We start from the raw sequence: 15,685 nt of genomic DNA on the forward strand, positions 1-15,685 counted from the left end.
CTGCTTATGGTGTAGACACAGAGACACACACATCATTCATAGTGCATCACTGTGTAGACTTGGGAGTTAAGAAAGACTGTTGTGTCTGCCACATTAGATCCACCTGTTCTATGACACCAACAGTTCTCTGCACCTCAGTGGACTGTGTTGCAGTCAAGGGCTAGAATTTAATATCAGTTACAGTTACCATTTTACTAATGTAGGGATAAAGCTCCATGGCAACTTGGAAACAAGAATTTTACTTCCAAGTCTAGTCTGAGAACAACTACACATTTAAAACAAAACAACAACAACAACAACAATAACAACAAAAAGCATATGAGATGGCTCAGCTGTTAAAGGTGCTTGCCACCAAGCCCCTGATGACCTGAGTTCTGTCCCTGGAAACCACATGGTAGAGGGAGAGAACTGATGCCAATAAGTTGCCATCTGACTTCCACACACATGCCTTGGAATCTCAGTCTCTCCCTCCCTCCCTCCCTCGCCCCTTCTATAAAAATAATTTTAAAACCACCCCTCAGGTCTGGAGAAATGACTTTGTGATTAAGAGCACTTACTATGCTTACAGAGGACCTGGATTTGGTTCCCAGCACCCACTGATGGCTAACAACTTTCTGTAATTTCATTTTCAGGGATCCAATTCCCTCTTCTGGCCTCCACAGACAGCTGGCACACATACATATATTCAGGCAAACACTCATATGCATAGAATAAAAATAAATCTTAAAAAGAAATACTCCTCCCTAAGTTTGACATTCACAAGGAATTTGTGAAGCTTTACTATATTAGATAATATTAATTGGCTGTTATATAGAGAAGAGGCTGTTTCTCAAAAAATTTGGAAGGATTAGAGAGTCATAGTCTGGCTGAGATACATTTCACAGATATGTCTTCATGTCAGAAGATCTTGTCTTATCATTATTCATTCAATAAAGAGGGTTTTGTCCTCTTTGTGAGTATGACAGCCACAGTTACTGGCAGTGGTGGAAATGATTTAGAATCCCGAGATGTGGAGTTAAATTTTCAAAGCACAAAGTGATGATAACAGGACAAAGTAGACATTGCTATCCTTTGAAGATAACGTGAACTTCCTTCTCTTTCAGTCTCTGTCTGAAATCTTTATGCGTGGTGACTGTCCCACAGCTGTCTTCCCAAGCAGACCTTGTAAGTGACAATTATTTTACCTCTGAAACATAGAATCTACCAAAATGTTATTTAAGTCAGTTTCCTTAGTTCACAGTTGCTGAAACTTAGGCTAAGTCTGGTTCTGTGTCTGGTGAGATCCCTAAATTACAGTCCACAGCTGAGCCTGTCCTCACTCCAGCCAGGGAGCATTCCTGGTGCATAACTGCTGTTCTGTGAGGTTTGGGGCTTTCCTACATAAGCACATAAGAAAGTCGTAAAATTGGTTTTAAGAAGCCCATAAGTGTGATTATATGTAGCTCTACAGCATATATAGTACACATGAACATAGTCCTGCATACCCAGTCCCGAATTCAGCCAAAATACTTGCTCCACAATTGCGCATGAAGCAGGAATGACATGTATACCTGTCTTTATAATTTGGAATTTGAAATTCTTATGTGTTTTGTTAATGAATTTACATTTCATTTCTTTGAAATTTAAATGTAAACTGATACTGTTATAGAAAAAAATGGCCACTCGTTTTCCTTTTTTAAGAATGTAATCCTAATTACAGAGAAGAAATGTCACACAAAAGTGACCAACCCAATGTTCATTTAAAGTAATTAAGAATAAAGATTTACAAAACAAACGAAAAACAGAGAGGAGAAGAAAAGAGACGTGAAATTGCAGTGTCCAAGAACAAGGGCGCACGACATAACGACAGGCATCCGGTGGAGGAGACACTTTCAAATTATGAAATATAGGCATAGTAACATACATGTTTCAGTATTAAGTGATGCATATTATTATAGGTGCTGTTATGACAAGCATGTGGAAATTAAAATGAACACCAAAAATTATTCAAAGAAAAGGTAAACAAATAATAGAACAAAACACTAAAGGGCTGTTTGCCAAGGGGAAGGGGATGGGACGAAGCTGTGGGCATTTCCCTCTTTCTTCTCTTTTCTACCCCTCCATTTCTCCACACTGAGTGCACACTTCCTTTAAAACAAAATAAAGGCGAATAGTCACCCATCTAAGTAGAAAGGCAAGTGTGTTGAATTGATTACCACCAAATACACGTCTTGAGTGCTCACCATCTTTTTGGGGGCCATTATAGACCCTGAAGCAAAGCTGTAGGTTCATGTGAGAAACAATAGTGACCTGGAAATCAGAGATAATAACTTTATGTAGCCAAAACCAGTGTCAAAACTTTTTATGCAGAGAGGAAAACTTAAATCAGTCCTGGAGGATGTAAATGTATAAGGCACTCTTCCTGTCTCACAATTATAGTTAGGTGAAACCACATCATATAAAATGTACATTGGGGATTTAAGAATGAATAGGGCACAGGCTTTCATAGTCTAGTGTGAGAGACGTTAAGACAAACACTACAGTCTGTTTGTCCTCTTCTTACCACGGGATCAAGGGTAGCACTCACTGGCATGGTGTACAGCTTATAAAATTGGTCATTATAAGTTTATAACAGGAGGGGCTGGAGAGGTGGCTCAGTGGTTAAGAACACTGGCTGTTCTTGCAGAAGACCCAGGTTCGAATCCCAGCACCCACATGGCAGCTACCAACTGTCTGTAACTCCAGTTCCAGGGGATCCGACAGCCTCTTCTGTCCTTCTTGTGTATCACATGACATGGATGCACTTACCTACATGCATGCAGTACACATAGACACATAAAATAAAAAAATAATAAAATATTTTTGAAAGTTTATAACAGGAAATGAGTAACATTAACTGAAAGGAAGAAGAGAAAATATTGTATGTCCTGTGTAATTTTCACATTCAAAGGGGAAGGATCATGTAGAAGAGAAGCTGGAAGGAAGTTCATCAGAAAGGCAATTCAGCTCATCACAGTGGCAGGATGGAGTGTGGATTTGTAGCTGCTCTGCATATTTTCCATACTTTCCAAATATACAATGAGCATACAAATTAATGGAAGCTGACATGTCAGATGTGAATGCCAGAGATATGTGGGATGAGTCAGGGGGCCCAACAGGTGGGAATTTATATTTAGGAAGTAGTTAGGGACAGAATGTATAGAAAGAAGGGAAGAGAGAAGACATTATGACTTCATGTAGGCCAAAGAAAGTTTCACAAAGGCTCAGAAAAGTTGACTCATTCAGTAAGAAATACCAGCTGAGTTCTACTGTGTGTCAAGTACCATGCTGGGGAATGAGCTCTGGCACGTGAGGCTATTGGGGTCCCTGTGTAGACGGTTTCAATGACAGGAAGCAAAGCAATGATTGGACTGAGCAGAAAGAAATCATAGCGGTTACTTCCTCACATCTGCCCCAGAAAGGGGAGTGGAGGGCAGGAGAAAGAGAGGGAAGCCACTGAAGGGACCAGCCTGACTCATTGGAGCCTCAAAAGCTGAAGGTAGGTCAGTGAGACATCCAGAACAGCTGGAAAGGCTTCATAAGATGTGTTCCTTCACTCTCTGTATTGACTGTGTCAATATGATAGGTTCACGGTCCACAGGAAAATTAATGATGCAGAGAGAGAGAGAGAGAGAGAGAGAGAGAGAGAGAGAGAGAGAGAATGAGAGAGAGGGTTTCCTCATGGTCTTCACTGCATAATTACAGCTTGCTAGAATATCTAGAGGACTTACTCATCTATTCAACAGAGATGAAAAAATTGAGCCTGTCCTGACCCTCTTGGGCCCAGGCCCCTTCCCACCTGCTGCTGCCAGAGTGCCAAACAAGCCAGTCCTATAAAAGTGTTCTACAATGAGAAGTGCCCAGAAGAACACTGACATAGAACTTAAAAAAACAATTATAAACATGATCAAAGAACCCAACTACTTTAAAGAAAACGCACACAACAACAACAGCTCAAAGAGGACAGGAACAAACTCTTGGGCCCAGGCCCCTTCCCACCTGCTGCTGCCAGAGTGCCAAACAAGCCAGTCCTATAAAAGTGTTCTACAATGAGAAGTGCCCAGAAGAACACTGACATAGAACTTAAAAAAACAATTATAAACATGATCAAAGAACCCAACTACTTTAAAGAAAACGCACACAACAACAACAGCTCAAAGAGGACAGGAACAAACTCCTGGCTGGAGCTCAAGAAAATACAAATATACAGAAGAATGAAAGAACAAAGACAATTCAGGGTTTAAAAAGTGAATTCATGAAAGAGATAGAAATATTGAAGAAGATTCAGGCTGAAGTGAAGATGGAATTGAAAAATTCAATAAGTCAATTTGAGCAGGAAAAGCCTGATGAGCAGAATGGATGAATGAATGAATGAATGAATGAGTGAATGAGTGAACGAATGAATCAAATGGAAAACAGAATATCAAGACTGCATGATAAAGTTGAAGAATTAAATCACTCAAGCAAAGAATATGAGAAATTTTAAAAACACAGAAATGCAATGTGCAGGAAATGGGGGACACCATGGAAAGACCAAATGTACACATCCTAGGCATAGAAGAAGGAGAAGCAGCTCAGGTTAATGGCATTGACCAGATAGTGAAGAACAGGATTATCGAAGAAAACTTCCCTGAATTAAGGCCATACCCATACAAATACAAGGAAGACAAAGAACAATAAATATACAAGGACAGAGACTCCCTTCAGCATATCACAGTAAAAACAATAAATGTACAAAACAAAGAGAGGATATTGAAAACTGCAAGGTATCAACACCAAGTTACATATAAAGGAAAACCCATCAGAATTACAGCTGACTTTTCAGTGCAAAATGTAAACGCCAGAAGAGACTAGACCAAAGTATTCCAGTCCTAAATTATTGTAGATGCCAACCCAGAACATTTTATCTACCCAAACTGTCTATCATAGCTGAAGGGGAAAGAAAAATCTTCCATGATACAATAGGTTGAAAGAATTCATGTCCACCAAACCAGCCTGACAAAGAACACTTGAAGCAATACGAAGGACTGAAGAAAGAAATGTCCATACTCAAGAGGCTACAGAAAAACAAACAAAAACAAAATAAAACAACAAAAAAATGAAGTTATCATTATGGAAACACAAATAGGACCAAAAACACAAACAGAAATTAAAATGTCAGTAACCAGTATATATCTTTCAATAATAACTTTAAGTATCAATGGTCTCAACTCCCCAGTCAAAAGACACGGGCTAGATGAATGGATTAGGAAACATTTTTGTTGTCTGTAAGAAACTCATCTCACCTTCAAGGATAGGCACCTTAGGTGAAAGGATGGAAAAAGAAACAGGCATTGCAATTCCAATATATGACAAAATACACTTCAAATTAGAATTAGTCAGAAAAGAAAAAATAAGTCACCTCAGTCTGATCAAAGAAACAATCAACCAAGAAGAAATTATAATCATGAACTTATATGCATGAACTCTGTTGTACCCAATTTCATATAAACACTACTACTGGACTTTAAGACACAGATTAACCTGAGCTCAGCAATAGTAGGTGATTTCAATATCCCACTCTTTCCAATAGACAGATCAACTGGACAAAGGATAAACAGAGAAACATCTGAATTAAATGATATCATACATCAAATGAACTTGACAGAATATTCCACTCAAGCACCAAAGACTACACTTTATATTTAACAGCCCATGGAAGTTTCTCTAAAATTGACCACATTCTGGAACACCAAACAAACCTCAGCAAATACAAAAAAAATTATGTACTCTATCATACCACATTTCAATAAAGCTTAAAATCAACAGCAAATGACTCTAGTAACTACACAAACTCATGGAGATTAAGCCACACACTCCAGAATGGTGACTGCGCCAAAGAAGAAACCAAGAAAGAAACCGAAGTATTTCCTGGAACCAAAGGAAAAGAATGGTACAGGAACACAACATCCTGGGCACCCGAAAAGAGTCCTAAGAGGGGAATTTATAACTCTGAGTGTCAACATTAAAAAAATCAGAAAGGGCACATTAAATGACTTAACGGTACAACTCAAGAATCTGGAAAGCTAAAAATAAATCAGACCCAAACCCTGGAGATAAGAAGAAATAATAAAAATCAGAGCAGAACTCAAATAGACACAAAGAAAATAATACAAAGAATAGATGAATATAAAAACTGGTTCTTTGAAAAGCTAAACAAGATAGACAGACACTTAGCTCAGCTAACAAAAAGAAAAAAAAAAGCAAATTCAAATCAGACACAAAAGGGGAAGCATCACAGTAGACACCCAAAAGATCCAGAATATTAGATGGGAATACTTTAAAAACCTTTGCTCTGTCCCCCACCACGTCTCTCCTCCTAGCATGGCCACTGGCCCATTTCTTCTCTTGACACCCCAGACCTCTGGCCCAGACTCTCCACTGCTTCCTGATCCTTTGCACCTGGACCAACCCATTTCTTCAGTCTAGTCCCCTGGAGCCCCCAAAGCCTGTTCCCTCTCCCACCTCGCCTTTGCACACCTGAGACCAACTTTCATCCCTGGTTATCCCACCCCCAACCTGGATTACTGAGACCAGCCTCCTTTCCTGACTGCCTGAGAGTCCTGAATTCTACCTCTACCTAGCAATGTTCCCAAATTGTACTGTGCCTACTGACTAGAGGGATCCAGACCTTGTGAGAAAGCCTGAGAGCATCTGATCCTTATCCAACTTGGGCCTCTGTCAGAACTCCTGAGCAGCCGGACTAAAGCCATCTGGCCCCTCCAATATAAAAATCAAAAGAGAGAACCTGAAGTCTAGACCAAGCAGCTTTTCATGCCCAACAAGTAAACCACAAAGGCACATAAAGTTTACAAACAGAAGCAGACCTAAACTCAATAAAAGAAGGCTTGAGTCTCACACAAGAACCAGAAACTACAAAAGAAGCCCACATGTCAAAGTCACAGAGAAAAAATAATAACATGAAAAACCAAAATAATATATCCCCACCATGTACCAACAGTCCTGTAGAGGAGATCAGTGAGAACCCCCTAGAGATAACACAGGGCATGGAATTGAAAAGAACAGTTATGAACATGATTAAAGAATTCAATGAATTAAAAAAACACACAGAGAAATCAACTGAAGGAAGACAGGGATAAACTTCTGAATGAATTCAGAAAAGAGTTAGAAATATTGAAGACTACTCAGGCTGAAATGAAGAAGGAAGTGAAACACTCAATAAGCCAATTAGAAATGACAGGAGAAAGCCTCACCAATAGGATGAATGAAATGGAAAACAGAATATAAAGGCTGGAAGATAAAGTGGACAAATTAGACCACTCAAGCAAAGATTATGAAAATTTTAAGAAAACACAAGAATGGAATATGCAGGAATTTTGTGACACTATAAAAAGACCAAACTTACGCATCATAGGCACACAGGAAAGACAAGAATCTCAGGATAATGGTATGGAACAGATCTCCAACAGGATTGTAGAAGAAAATTTCCCCAAATTAAAGAAAGACATGCCCATACAAATAGAAGAAGCACATAGAACACCATTAAGACAGGACCAGAAAAGAAACTCTCCACGGCACATCATAGTAAAAACACTAAATGTTCAGAACAAAGAGACAATACTGAAAGCTGCAAAAGAAAAACAAGTCACATTTAAAGGAAAACCAATCAGGATTACAGCTGACTTTTCAGTGCAAACTATGAAAGCCAGAAAAGCCTGGACCAAAGTATTCCCAGTTCTAAATGACCACAGATGACAACCCAGATTACTTTACCGAGCCAAAACGTCTATCATAGTTGAAGGGAAAAGAAAAATCTTCCATGACATAAATAGGCTGAAAGAATTTATGTCCACAAAACCAGCCCTTCAGAGAGTTCTTGGAGCAATACAAAGAGCTGAAGAAAGAACGACTATACACAAGGGGTTACAGAAAGAAACTTAATGAAGGTATAAGTATGGAAAAGCACAGCTACACCAAGAATATGAACAGAAATAAAAATGACAGGAATCAATACACATCTTTGATTAATAACTTTAAATATCAATGGACTGAACTCCCCAGTCAAAACACACAGACTAGTTGAATGGATTAAGAAACAAACCCATCTTTTTGTTGTCTGCAAGAAACCCATCTCAATTTCAAGGACAGGTGCTATCTTAAAGTGAAAGGATGGAAAAAAAAATATTCCAAGCAAATGGTGCTAAGAAAAGAGGAGGAGTTGTAATTCTAATATCTGACAAAGTGGACTTCAAACTAAAATTATTCTGAAGAGATAAAGAGGGCCATGTCATTCTGATCAAAGGAAAAATTGACCAAGAATATCTTCATGAACATATAGTCACCAAACTCTGGTGCACCCAACTTCATAAAAACAGTACTACAGGACTTTAAGACCCAGATTAATCCCAATTTATTAATAGTAGGGGACTTCAATACCCCCATTGTCTCCATTAGATAGGTCAACAGGACAGAGAATCAACAGAGAGACATCTGAATTAAACAATACCATATATCAAATGGGCCTAACAGACATATACCAAATATTCCACTCAAGCACCAAAGAGTATACTTTCTATTCAGTGCTCCATGGAACTTTCTCCAAAATCGACCACATACTGGGGCACAAAACAAGCCTCAACAAATACAAAAAGATTTAAATAATTCCATGCATGCTATCAGACCACTATTTTTAAGCTAATGCAATAAAGCTTAGATTCAACACCAGAAGAAACCCAAGTAACTACATGAACACATGGAGATTAAACAACACACTCCTGAATGATGAATGGGTCAAAGGAGAAATAAAGAAGAAAGAAATAAAAGTATTCCTGGAACTAAATGAAAAGGACAATACAACACAACAAAACCTCTGGGACTTGTGTATCCTGGCACCATTGCCATAGAATCATATGAGCAGGTTCCCAGGAGCTTGTGGGACTCTGTTTCCATATGGTCGTGCACCCCCTCCCAGGCTCTTACAATTTTTCTTCCCCCTATTTTATGAAGGTCCCTAAGCCCTGGGTGGGTGGAGTCCTGTTCATGGACCAGCAATCTGCAAACTCTGGTTCTTTGAAAAGATAAACAAGATAGACCATTAGCCCAGTTAAACAAAAGAAAGAACAACTCCAAATCAACAAAATCAGAGATGAAAGGGGAAACATCACAACAGACAACAAAAAGATCCAGAATATTGCAAGTGAATACTTTAAGAAATTATACACTACTAAATTTGAAAACTTAAAAGAAATGGATGGGTATCTAAAGGCATGGGAACCACCAAAACTAAACCAAGATGAGATCAACAGCTTAAACAGACCCATAACATATAAGGAAATTGAAACAGTAATACAAAACCTCCTGCCTAAAACATCCCAGGCCCAGTTGGATTCACAGCAAAATTCTACCAGACAGCCAAAGAAAATCTATAACCAATACTGCTTAAATTATTCAACAACACAGAAATAGAGTGATAACTCCAAAACTTCTATGTAGCCAATATCAGTCTAATACCAATACCAGGTAAAGACACAACAAAAAAAGATAATTATAGACCCATATCCTTAATGAACATGGATGCAAAAATTCTTAACAAAATACTTGCAAACTGCATACAGACACACATCAAAAAGATCATCCACCATAATCAAGTCAGCTTTATTCCAGAGATGCAGGGATGGTTCAGTATATCTAAGTTAATAAACATCATAAATCATACAAATGGACTCAAAGATAAGAATGACATGGTCAGCTCAATAGATGGAGAGAAGGCTTTTGACAAAATTCATCATGCATTTATGTTCAAAGTTCTAGAGGGAATAGGACTGGAGGGAACATATCTCATAATTAAAGCCATATACAACAAACCCACAGCCATCATCATTCTAAAAGGTGAAAAGCTTGAAGCATTCCCATTAAAATCAGGAACCAGAGAAGGCTGTCCACTGTCTCCACTTCTTTTCAGTATAGTGCTTGAAACTCTTGCAAGACCAATGAGACAAGAGAAGGAAATTAAAGGAACACTAATTGAAAAGAAAAGGTCAAATTATGTTTGCAGATGATATGATGTTATACAAAAGAGATCCCAAAAATTCTACGAGAAAAATTTTATAAATGATTGACACTTTAAGTATAGTGGCAGGATACAAAATCAATTTGCAAAAATCAGTAACCTTTCTATGTACCAATAATCTATATACCAAGCAATCAGAAAAAGAGTTATGGAAACACTCCCATTCACAATAGCCTCAAAAAAATCTAGAAATTATCTTAACAAAAGGTAGTAAAGATCTCTACAATGATAATTATAAGTCTTTGAAGAAAGAGGTAAAAGATACCAGGAGCTAGAAAGATCTCTCATGCTGATGTATTAGTAGAATTAATATTGTGAAAAATTCCCATCTTCCAAAAGTAATTTATAGATTCAGTGAAATCCCAATCAAAATCCCCATGGCATTTTTCATAGAAATAGGGGCAAAAATCCTAAATTTTATATGGAATCAGAAAAGACCCTGGATATTCAAAGCAATCCTGAGCAGAAAGAACAATGCTGGGGGGATCATCATATCAGATCTTAAACAATACTACAGAGCTATAATCATAAAAGCAGCATGGTACTGAAACAAAGACAAACATGTAGATCAATGGAACACAACAGAAGAGCCAAACATGAATGCAAGCAATTTCAGGCACCTGATATTTGACAGACGTTCCAAGAACACACATTGGAGGAAAGATAGCATCTTCAGTGAGGCAAAACTGGATCTCCACATGTAGAAGAATGAAATTAGACCCACATCTATCACCCTGCACTACAGCCAACTCTAAATGGATCAAAAATTTCAATGTAAAACTTTAAAATCCGAAACTGTTAGAAGAAAGGATAGGCAGTACCCTATAAGTGCAGGAAAGCACTTTCTAAAGCAGACATCAGTCACTCCAGAATTAAGATCAACAATCAACAAATAGAACCTCATTAAACTAAAAAGCTTCTGTCCAGCAAAGGAAACAGCCAATCTAGTGGAGAGGAAGCCCACAGAACGGGAGAAAATCTTTACCAGCTGTAAATCTGACAGAGGATTAATATCCAGAATATACAAGGAACTTAAAAAGCAAAACAGCAAGAAAACAAACGATCCAATTAAAAAATGGGCTATGGGGGGCTGGAAAGATGGCTCAGCAGATAAGAGCACTGACTGCTCTTGCAGAGGACCCAGGTTCAATTCCCAGCACCCACGTGATGGCTAACAACTATCTGTTACTCCATTTCCAGGGGATCCAATGACTTTTTCTGGCCTCTGTCGGCATTGCAGGACATGGGTGCAGGCATTACACTCATACACATAAAATAAAAAATAATAACTATTTTAAGAAATGGGCTATGGATCTGCACAGTGAGCTCTCAAAAGAAGAAATAAAGATGGCTAAGAAACACTTTAAAAGGGTTCAGCATCGTTAGTAATTAGGGAAATGCAAATTGAGCCTACTCTAAGATTTCACCTTCCCTCTGTCAGAATGACTAAGATAAGAGAAGAAAAGACAACAAACGCTGCCAGGGATGCAAGGAAAGGCGAACACTCATCCTCTGCTGGTGGGATTGCAAACTCGTGCAACCACTGTGGAAAGCAGTGTGGCGAACTCTTGAAATGCTAAAATAGACCTACCATATGACCCAGTTATACCACTTCTTGGCATGTACCCAAAGGACTCATCCTGCTGCAGAGACACTTGTGCAGCCACGCTTGTTGCTCTTTTCATAGTAGTTAAGAAATGGAAACAACTTAAATGTCCCTCAAGTGATGAATGGATAATGAAAATGTGGTACATCTACACAGTGGAGTTCTGCTCAGTGATAAAGACGAAATCATAAAATATGACAGAAGGTAAATGGATGAAACTAGAGGCTGTTATATTAAGTAACACAGACTTAGAAAAACAAGAGACACGTGCTCTCTCTCATTTGTGGATCTTAGCTTCAAATCCTTCGATGTGAGTATATATCCTGATGTAACCACAGGGAACAAGAAAATAGAAATGAACCGTGGAGGCTAAGTGAAAGAAGGAGGCTGAGAGAGGGGGATAGTAGGAGATGGGTATTATCAAGGAGGAAATGGGGAAATATCGGTACTTTATTAAGGGAGCGATGAGGGAGGGTTATTCAGGGGGAGAGAGAAGAAAGATGCTTAGGTAATGTGAAAAACTGGACAGAAATGTATTAGTTCAAATAGCATATTAAAAAATACTTCATCCTCTCTCTCCCCCCCATCTCTCTCCTTCCCTCTCTCCCTCTCTCCCCCTCTCCCCCTCCCCATCTCCCTCTCTCCCTCCCTCCCTCTGTATAGCTGAAGGCTATATAACAAAAAACACAGTGCCAGGCAGGAGACACCTCCCTTTGAGTTGTTGGTCAGGGTAGTCTAAAGAGTCCCAAAATAACACAGGCTGTTGCCACAGCCCTTGATTGCCTCCCAGAATTTGTCCCTATTGCTGAAGACAGGACAAACAGCATTCACAGGGCTTGGAGCAATTAAGCCGGAACTGACCTGGAAGCCTTCTCCCCGATGACTACCTCTCATGGTTCTAGGGGATACTTTGCAGGCTACTAAGGAAGAAAACTAATTAATGATCCTACCCAGCTGTGTAGCCTAATAAACATAATTATTGGCCCAGTAACCTAGCTTTATTGGTGTGGGAGTGGCACTTTTTATCTTGAGAGCAATCAACAGCTGTCTAATTGGATATAAGATCCACTCAATGGGAGGGAACTCCTATGTGGTACTGTAAACATAGCCAAATACACATGACTGGAGAGGTCATAGATCCTACAGAAAAACCTACTTTTGCCACATTCCTAAATAAACATAATTTCTTACTATATTTTAAATATGAATCCTCATATTTACAGGCAAGTGTGCCTCTCACCACTCATCAAAAAAGTTTCATTTGCAACAGATGGGGACTATTACAGAGTTCCAGAATTGGTCAAAGGCAGGGAGTAAGTGTCTGTGAGACACTTATTCAAAGTTTCATCCTAAGTTTCACCTGCAATGCAGCCCCTGTACCTAACACTCAGAGAACATAGTAAAACGGGGTAGGAAGAATATTAATGCATCTCTCAACTCTCACCAACGAAGCTTCCTCATGCAGCAGATGGTGATTAGCCCAGAAAGCCACAGCTGGCCAAAGTGTAGAGAATAAGAGACCTCTGAGTGCTTTCCCTGGGTAGGACACCTATATCCAACCTCTGCCTCCAAAGACTCGGGATCACTGTACAAGAGCTGGGGGAAGGTGGATGACCATGGGGAAAGAGTTTCCACATAGGTGGTCAGTTACATATGTGAACTCACAGGAATGGTGACAGCACACACAAGCCCCATGCAAGTTCAAACCAGATAAAAACCCAGCATAGAAGTGGGAAAATGGGTAAGAATCCCCATCTTAGCTGAGGGAAACTTGGTTTTCTTTAAGGAATGATGCTAAAAGGGTTAACCAGGTCCCAGTGGATGGACATACCAGAGGGTATTTGGGGACACAATATGGCTCAATAAGCCTTAATATATATGACAGAATGCATAAAATCCAGTGGAGGGGCTGTGGGGGCAAAGAGAGGGGATGGGATCTAAATGTGATAAAAATGTATTGTATGAAATCTGCAAAAATTCAATTAAAATTGACAAAAAACCTAACACATACGAAAATGATCCACTTCTGATTTTCTTTACATCTTTATTTAAAATTAGGGTTCTAATATTTTTAAGTAGATTTCGTTCCCAGCACTGTAAAACAAAAAGTTAAAGTAATGTATTTGTAAAGAGGAAATGATTCCATTTAATCAAATAAGACCGTAGACAACTGAACAATGGCCTAATTCTTCTCAGACTCTGTATCAGTCTAGAAAGTGTGGCCCTCTCTGGGTAGCATCAGTCAACACCAGTACCAACAATAAAAATATGTAGATACATAGCCAGGAAAGAGGCCAGTTATTAGGAATTTACCAACACAAGCCCAGTCCTCATAGAAGCCTGAAGTCTGAACTGATCCTTATTCACTAATCTCTAGTTTTCAAGATTTCACTTAAGGATTTTTTTTTAAATTTTGAGTCTGGGTCTCATGGATCCCAGGCTAACCTCGAACTCATTATGTAGCCAAGACTAACCTTGAACTTCTGCTCCTCCTGCCTCTGCTTCGCAGGTGCTGGGATTGCCGGTGTGCACCAGCACACCCAGCTAGTACAGTGCTCAGGGTCAAACCCTGCGTTTCCCAAGTGTCAGGCAAACTTCCTGTCTATTAAGCTGCATGCTCGGTTCCATCCAAGACCTTAAAACTAACAATCTTAAACAAATCCCTTCACACAAGTAGATGCAGAGTTTCTTTAAATTGTGCTCAGTGTGTGTGGTATGAGTCAACATCACTTAGTCTGTGCATCTTATGCATGGCAGTTTGAGGACTCTTTCAGGTGCTTAAAAAACACACACACACACACAAAACACACAAAACAAAACAGAAAACCCCTCAGCAGGTTGGCTCCGTGACTTCAGAGTATGATGTTATTTCTGTTTTGGTGGCAGAACTGTCAGAAAATCTTGAAGTCATCAATAGAGGGCAATTATCCATCTTTATTGAACAATTCACATAGGTAGCAAGTATTTGTATAGATAACAAAGGACTTATGAAAGAAGGGCGTGGCACAAAGGTTTGCATCTTTTGTTTCCTTTGGCAGTTCTCCAAAGATGTTTCCCTGACTTCTCCTCCACGAATGCATCCTTAACAGTAGGACATAAGATAACGTTTGAAGACGGAAGTGGAAACGTAAGAAATGTCGTGGAGCTCAGGGAGGCCTCAAAGTATGTTTACGTATCTGTTTCCAGTTGTGATGTATCCTGTTGTTGTACATAGTAATAAAGCTCCCAGAGCTTAGGTGTTCCAGGAATTGGCATGCCGGTTATTATGAAATGCGCATACCACTCTACATTGGAGAACTTGGTATATGATGTAAAGAGAACTGAGTAGAGGGAGAGACCAGGACAAATGTTAATTATTACATATTATGAATGATCAATTATTGATTAGAACAAAGTAAATTTACTGCTTTTCTGTTCGGCTGTGGCATATGATATCCTACACTTTCCTGGATGTTCACATGTGCACGGTCATAAATGGCTTCATTTCATAGCTCACTTACAGAATTACAAACAAAATGAAAGATTCTAAAATTCCATTTCTCTTTCTTAAAGGACATTAACAGTGTGGTGACACAGCACGCCCCCTGCATATTTAGCAATGTAAATGAATGTGCAAAATGTAAAGCTGCGTGGGATAGAATCAGAAAATAATGATACATGTATGTTCACTGATATAAAATGCAGAAAGACGCACAACAGAAATCAGCGTACTGTGATGCATGTATAAGTATTAAGACTGAGAAAAGGGGGCTGGAGAGATGGCTCAGCGGTTAAGAGCACTGACTGCTCTTGGAGAGGACCCGGGTTCAATTCCCAGCACCCACATGGTGGCTACGAACCATCCTTAACTCCAGTTTCAGGGGACTCCGAAGCCCTCTTCTGACCACAGCACTGCACGACACGGGTGCTCTCACATACATGCAGGCAATACACTCATACACATACAATAAAAATAATAAATAATTTTTTAAAAAACTGAAAAGAAAGTAATT

General features: G+C 39.2%; 1 protein-coding gene across 1 annotated transcript in view; it reads left to right on the plus strand.

Moving 5' to 3' along the window:
• Slc44a5 (solute carrier family 44 member 5) overlaps positions 1-15,685 on the plus strand; it is a 132,002-nt gene that overhangs the window by 76,629 nt on the left and 39,688 nt on the right. The window contains exons 6-8 of the mRNA XM_017803341.1: positions 1,104-1,164; positions 14,732-14,855; positions 15,440-15,462. Of these exons, the coding sequence (XP_017658830.1) occupies positions 1,104-1,164; positions 14,732-14,855; positions 15,440-15,462 (208 nt within the window). The remainder of the gene's footprint in view (positions 1-1,103; positions 1,165-14,731; positions 14,856-15,439; positions 15,463-15,685) is intronic.

Source organism: Nannospalax galili, unplaced genomic scaffold (genome assembly GCF_000622305.1).
Source record: "Nannospalax galili isolate Female #2095 unplaced genomic scaffold, S.galili_v1.0 scaffold387, whole genome shotgun sequence".
NCBI classification, from domain to species: Eukaryota; Metazoa; Chordata; class Mammalia; order Rodentia; family Spalacidae; genus Nannospalax; species Nannospalax galili.